The 7,460-nt window shown below is 59.1% G+C and overlaps 1 protein-coding gene across 1 annotated transcript; it reads left to right on the top strand.

Annotated features, from left to right (window-relative positions):
- Positions 1 to 61: 61 nt before the first annotated feature.
- Positions 62 to 1,511, top strand: LOC105555792 (the record flags this gene model as incomplete). The annotated part of the gene is made up of 1 exon (XM_012002833.1): positions 62 to 1,511. A coding segment is annotated over one exon (1,450 nt), but the record flags the coding sequence as incomplete, so codon positions are not given.
- Positions 1,512 to 7,460: the final 5,949 nt, after the last annotated feature.

The following is a 7,460-nucleotide window of genomic DNA, read 5'->3' as shown; positions in this document are numbered from 1 at the left end:
CGTCAAGCTGGAGCGCGGCGACATGCACGAATACCAGAACACCGGCGTCGATTTTCGTCAGGGACACAATCCTGCGCGCTGTTCATCGACCTCGGCTGGGCAAGACCGTCATATCCGGCACGGCGGCGCTTGACGCCATCGTGGCCGGGGAGGTGAACAAAGTGCTGATCGTCGGCCCGAAACGCGTGGCGCAGGTTGGCTGGCCGAGCGAGTTCGAGGAATGGGGCCACCTCTGCTTCTACAAAATGTCGGTCATCGCGGGCACGGCGAAAGAACGCATCCGGGCGGCGACCACGGACTGCCATTTCTACACGGTGAGCGTCGACAACATTGCTTGGCTGGTGGAGCACTTCAAGACGAAATGGCCGTATGACATGGTGATCCTTGACGAGTCCAGCATGTTCAAATCCCACACCTCACAACGTTTCAAGCTGCTGCGCCGGGTGCGGAAGTACATGAAGCGGTTCGTGGAGCTGACGGCCACCCCGGCGGCGGAGGGCTACATGGGGATCTTCTCGCAGGTCTATCTTCTGGACGAAGGCGAGCGCTTCGGATCCGCGATAACCAAATATCAGGAAAATTACTTCACGCAGAACCGATGGACGCGGCGCTGGAAGTTGCGTGACGGCGCTGAAAAGGAGATTACCCGCAAAATTTCTGATATATGTTTAGTCATGAAAGCAGAAGATTACCTTGACGTAGACAAACCAAATTTTGTGCCGGTTCCGGTGCGACTGGATGCGGAGACGTCGGAGCTTTACCGCCAGATGGAAGAGGATTCAGTGGTGGAGCTGCTGCCGCCGGACTTCGACGAGCACATCGACGACCCGGTGATTATCGAAGCGGAACAGGCGGCCAGCCTACAAGCCAAGCTGCTGCAGCTCGCCTCCGGGTTCATCTACGACACCAAGATCGTCGGCGTCACGGAAGACGATAAGGTCATCAAGCAAAAGGATGCTTACCGCCTGCATGACCTGAAATTCGATGCCCTCGACGAGCTGCTGCAGACCACGCTCGAAGGCAAGAACGTGCTGCTGGCCTACCACTTCAAGCCGACGCTGGAGCGGCTGAAAGAGCGGTTCACCAGCAAGGGCTTGGTCGTCATGGACGATGACGGGAAGTGCATCAAGAAGTGGAATGACGGGAAGATCCGCATCTTGGCGGCGCACCCTCAATCCGCCGGGCACGGCCTGAATCTGCAGCGCGGCGGCCACGTCATCGTCTATGTCGATAACCCGTGGTCGCTCGAACGGTTCCTGCAGTTTAACGGCCGACTGGCGCGCCAAGGGCAGAAGCACCCGGTGACGGTTTATCAGATGATGGCCGAGCTGGTGACGCCAAGCGGCAAGGTAGTGCCGACGGTCGACGAGACGGTAATCGAGGCGCTGAACGAAAAGCGCGATGTTCAGGAAGAGTTTTTCGAGCTGCTGGAACGCATCAAGGGCCGAGTGGCCCGCCGACGCAAATCAAAATCAAAAGGGCTGTGGGATGACGAAGACAACGACGAGTAAACCAGAAGCGGCGGTCGGAAAACGCCGGTCAAATGCCCCGGACGCGGACACCGAGGCAATGATCTTTCAGGGCTGCAATATCACGCAGCTCGCCAAGTTGTTCCGCATGGAGCGCCGGGACATCACCCCGAAAATCATCGACGTCGCGCCGATTGGCACGCGCGGCGGGTACCCTATCTATGCGGTGCATGAGGTCGCGCCGTATCTGGTCAAACCGTTGTATGACGTCGAGACGTACCTGCGCCGGATGAACTTCAAGGATCTCCCGAAGGAACTGTCGAAAGAGTTCTGGAACGGCCAGCGCGCCAAGCAGGACTTCGACATCAAGGCCGGGAACCTGTGGGAAACAGAGAAGGTGGTGGAGAAATTTGGCGATGCCGTCAAGACGCTTCGCATGTCGATGCTGCTGATCCCCGACACCCTCACCCGAACCGCCGGGCTGAACGAGTCGCAGCGCAATGCCGTGCAGTCCAGCATCGACGGGATACTGAACGACCTCGCAACGGCGCTGGTAGATCAATTCCGCAAGGATGAATCCGAGGTGGATGACGATGAAGTTTAAGAGTATCGGCGAGATTCTGGCATCGGTAGCCGAGCAGTTGCGGCCGCCTATGCGCATGACGGTGGCCGAGGCCGCCAGCAAATATCGATACGTCAATCAGCCCGGCGCGTACGTCGGGCCGTGGATGAACGTCACGACCCCGTACATGGTCGACCCGATGAACATGCTGAACAGCCGGGAATACGACAAGATGGCCTTCGTCGGCCCGGCGCAGTCCGGCAAGACGGATGCGCTGATCCTGAACGGCATCGCTTACTCGGTGCGTGTCGACCCGATGGACACGATGGTCTATTGCCCCACCAGCACGGCGGCGCGCGACTTCTCCATGCGTCGTGTTGACCGTCTCCATCGGCACAGCCCGGAAGTCGGCAAGATGCTGATGAAGAACCGCGACGCTGACAACAAATTCGATAAGCACTACATCACCGGCATCATCCTGACATTGAGCTATCCGTCAGTAACCGAACTTGCTGGCCGTCCGGTTGGCCGCATCATCATCACCGACTATGACCGTATCGACGACGACATCGGCGGCGATGGTAACGCCTTCGACCTCGCATCAAAGCGTACGACCACGTTTGGCTCGTTCGCCATGTGCATCGCCGAGTCCTCGCCGTCCCGGCCGATCCTCGACCCGAACTGGATCAAGCGATCGCCGCACGAAGCCCCGCCATGTGACGGCATCGTCGGGTTATACAATCGCGGCGACCGCCGACGCTGGCATTGGCCGTGCCCGCATTGCAGCCAGTATTTCGAAGGCACGTTTGATCTGATGCGCTGGGACACGAAGGCCGCCGACGGGACGCCCCTGTCGAACCTCGAAAAGTCGGAAACGGTGCGCATGGCGTGCCCGCATTGCGGCAGCGAGATCAGCCCGGTGGACAAGTACGAAATGAACATTTGGGGCATGTGGGTGCCGGAAGGCTGCCGCGTCAATGAGCTGGGCCAGCTCGTCGGCGAGAAGCCGCGTTCCTCCTTCGCTTCGTTCTGGCTGCGCGGCACGGCGGCGGCCTTCATCACATGGCAGAAGCTGGTACTGAACTACCTCGACGCCTCCGACGATTATGAGCGAACCCTGTCGGAAGAGTACGTTGAAGAAATTCTGGAACAACGACATGGGCGAGCCGTACCGTCCGAAGTCGATCGAGTCGATGCGCGTGCCTGAATTGCTGAAAGCCCGGGCAGAGAAATGGCCGGAGCAAACGGTGCCGAAAGGCGTGCGCTTCCTTGTCGCAACCGTCGACGTGCAGAAACACCGCTTCGAGGTGCTGGTGATGGGCATCGGCCCGGGGTACCCGTTCGACACGTACATCGTTGACCGCTTCAACATCATGAAGTCGCGCCGACTGGACGTGGACAACGACCCGATGATCCTGCAGCCCGGCGCATATCAGGAAGATTGGGATCTCATCAAAGAGCTGGTGATGGACAAAGAATACCCGCTCGCGGACGGCAGCGGACGGAAGATGCCGATCAAGATGACCGCGTGCGACTCCGGCGGTGAAGCGGGCGTTACCGGCAACGCGTACGAGTATTACCGGAAACTGCGCTCAGAAGGCCACCATGCTCGTTTCTGTCTGGTTAAGGGCGACGGCAAGGTGAACAACCCGCGCACCCGCATAGCGCTGCCTGACTCGAACCAGAAGGATAAAAAAGCCATCGCGCGCGGCGACGTTCCGGTGCTGATGATAAACTCGAACATCATGAAGGACACGCTGAACGGACGACTGGACGTACTGGAGCCGGGCAAAGGCATGTACCACATCCCCGATTGGGTGGCGGACTACGTGTACTCGGAGCTGTGCGTCGAGGTGCGAACGGAGAAAGGTTGGGACAACCCGAATTCGTCACGCAACGAAACGTGGGACTTGAGTTATTATGTCCTCGGCGTCTGCGTCAGTGGCCGCCTTCTGGCAGTCGAGCAACTGGATTGGGAAAACCCGCCGGGCTGGGCCGCCGATTGGGACGACAACTTCATGATTCGGCAGCCGGAAGAGGACAAAAAGTTTGAACCGGTATCGGATTCCAAATACAGTTTTGCAGAACTAGCCGCACTAATGGCCTGACAGGAGACACGTGATGACCCCAGAAGAATGCCGGGCGATGTACCAGAAGTTGCTCGAAGAGGCACAAAAAGCCTACCATGACCTGATGATCGGCGGATCCGTCCGCGTGGTCGTCGACCAAAACAGCGAGCGCGTCGAGTACACGGCGGCCAACAGGCAGAACCTGTGGGCCTACATCGTGCGGCTGCAGAACGCGCTCAAATCCGATAATCCCTGCGAAGCCTTCATGGGCTTGCCAAGCGGGCCAGTAGGATTCTTATTCCCATGAGCACATTAACTCCGAAAGCAGTGAAAACGACACGCGCACGACGCGGCACGAAGGTCGCGGTGGCAGATGCCACCCCGGCCGTTCCGCAGGCCATTGGCGGCGGCATGGAAGGGGCAGAAAGAAATACCCGTGAAATGTTCCGATGGGAGCCTGCAATCATTTCCCCTGATCAGCAGATCGCCCGCGACCAGACGCTGGCGTCGGCCCGCGCGCAGGACATGGTGCAGAACGACGGCTACGCGAATGGTGCCGTGGCGATGCACAAGGACTCGGTGGTCGGCTCGCAGTACAAGCTGAACGCCAAGCCTAACGCGTTGGTGCTGGGCGCGCCGGACGGCTGGAGCGAAGAGTTTCAGGAGGTGGTGGAAGCCCGCTTCAACATGGTGGCCGAGTCGCCGGAAAACTGGTTCGACGCGCAGCGCACCAAGACCTTCACCGACCTGATTCGCCTCGGCGTCGGCGGCTTCCTGATGAACGGCGAGATCCTCGGCACCTGCGAATGGGTCAACCCAATCGGTCGCAGCGTGGTGATGCGACGCCCGTTCGGGACAGCGGTTCAGCTGATCAGCCCGTATCGCCTGTCGAACCCGAATGGCGTGATGGACGATCAGTTTCTGCGCTCCGGCGTGCAGATCGACAAGTACGGCGCGCCAGTCGGCTACCACCTGCGCAAAGCGTTCCCGGGCGATCCGACCAACATCGACAACTGGAGCTGGTCATACGAGCCTGCGCGCTTCGATTGGGGCCGCCGCCGGGTGATCCACATCCTCGAAGCGCTGCACCCGGGACAGACTCGCGGTATCAGCGAAATGGTGTCGGCGCTCAAGCAGATGAAGATGACGCGTAATTTCCAAGAGATCACGCTGCAGAACGCCATCGTGAACGCGACCTACGCAGCGGCCATCGAGTCGGAGCTGCCGTCGGATGTGATCTTCTCGCAGCTCGGCATGGGCCAGACGCCTTTCGGCGACATCCTGAATGGCTACATGGCGAGTCTGGCGGAATACCTCGCCGGGTCGAAGAACATCAAAATCGACGGCGTGAAGATCCCGCACCTCTTCCCGGGCACGAAGTTGAAAATGCAACCCGCCGGTACGCCGGGAGGCGTCGGCACGGACTACGAAGAGTCGCTGCTGCGCAACATCGCGGCGTCGCTCGGCCTGTCCTATGAGCAATTCAGCCGGGACTACACGAAGACCAACTATTCGTCCGCCCGCGCTTCAATGGCCGAAACGTGGAAGTACATGGAGAGCCGCAAAAAGCTCGTCGCCGACAAACTGGCGTCCATGATTTACGTGTTGTGGTTGGAGGAAGAGGTCAATGCTGGTAATGTTCCTTTGCCGCCGGGCATGACTTGGCGCGACTTCTACGACCCGATGAAGCGTGATGCCCTTTGCAACGCAGAGTGGATTGGCGCGAGCCGGGGCCAGATCGACGAGAAGAAAGAAACCGAAGCGGCGATCCTGCGCATCAAGAATGGCCTGTCAACGTACGAAGCCGAGATTGCCCGTCTGGGTGGTGACTTCCGCGAGGTATTCAAGCAGCGCGCCCGCGAGGAAGGCATCATCAAAGAGCTGGGCCTGAACTTCTCCGGCGCGGTGGTAGAAGGAACCGAAGCGCAGACCAACGCCAACGGCGGCGGCACGGACAACCCGGACAACGAGGACACCCCGAATGAATAACCAAGTTAGATCGAGCGTCATGATGGCGCTCAACCGCATGAACGGCAACCCGATTGCGGTCAAGAATGACGACTCGACCATGATGGCGAACCTGCAACAGATGATGATCTGCGAAGACGAAGATTATCAGGAGCAGGCAGAGCAGCAGATGCGCGAAAACCTGTGCGCTGCGTACGGCATGGGTCAGCCCTCCGCCGACAAGCCTTTCGCCTACTCCAACGGCGTCGCCATCATCCCGGTACACGGCACCCTGATTAACCGCTACGGCGGTTATTACTATGGCTACGTGACCGGCTACAACTTCATCCGTTCGCAGCGCAACGCCGCGCTGATGGACTCCGATGTGCAGGCGATTATCTACGACATCAACTCGAACGGTGGCGAGGCGGCCGGGTGCTTCGAACTGTCGCAGGAAATGTTTGACACACGCGGGGTGAAACCTTCGCTGGCGGTAATCGATTCAAATTGCTATTCTGCAGCATATGCCATCGGCAGCGCCGCCGACCGAATGACGGTTACACCGTCGGGTGGTGCTGGCAGCATTGGTGTGATCTCCATGCACGTCGACATGTCGAAGATGCTGGAAGACATCGGCATCAAGGTCAGCATCATTAAGTCAGGCGACCACAAAGCCGATGGCAACCCGTTCGAACCACTGTCTGATTCAGCTCGCGCGTCATTTCAGGCCAGCGTCGACAACATGCGAACGGATTTTGTCAATCTGGTAGCCCAAAACCGGAATTTAGACCCGAAAGTCGTGCGCGACACCGAAGCAATGTGCTATAACGCTACGGACGCGAAGGCTAAAGGTCTGATTGACGAGGTGGCGACACCAGCGCAAGCCGTAGCTGAATTTCTAAATGGGCCACAAGACGGCCCGGAAACAACAGGAGCAAACGCGATGAGCTTTACTCAAGAACAAATGGATGCAGCAACAGCAGAAGCCGCCGCAAGCGCGTCTGCCACTGCAACCACCGCAGAGCGCGAACGCATTTCCGGCATTATGGGATGCGACGCTGCCAAGACCCGACCGTCAATGGCGATGCACTTGGCGTTCAAAACTTCCATGTCTGTGACCGAAGCTGGTGAAATGCTGGCAGTAGCAGGGGAAGAGAAACCAGCAGCGGCCGCGCCTGCTACTCCGGCGGCCCCGGGCGCTGACGCAGGTAATAGCCCGTTCAACGCGGCTATGAACAACGCGAATCACCCGGAAGCTGGCGCTGACGCTGGCAACGAAGGCACCGAAGAAGACAAAGCGACTGCTGGCCTGATGGCCGCCGCCACGTCTGTTTTCGGCGACAACATGGCTTAACTGGAGAGCACTGACATGGCATCTATTCCTGACTATCTGGCAGGCAACGGCGATCGTGG

The sequence above is a fragment of the Vollenhovia emeryi genome, unplaced genomic scaffold (genome assembly GCF_000949405.1).
Source record: "Vollenhovia emeryi isolate VEMERY1.0 unplaced genomic scaffold, V.emery_V1.0 DF940724.1, whole genome shotgun sequence".
In the NCBI taxonomy this organism is placed as follows: domain Eukaryota; kingdom Metazoa; phylum Arthropoda; class Insecta; order Hymenoptera; family Formicidae; genus Vollenhovia; species Vollenhovia emeryi.
The sequence above is the reverse complement of the archived record's forward strand: the minus strand, read 5'-3'. Positions and strand labels throughout refer to the sequence as shown.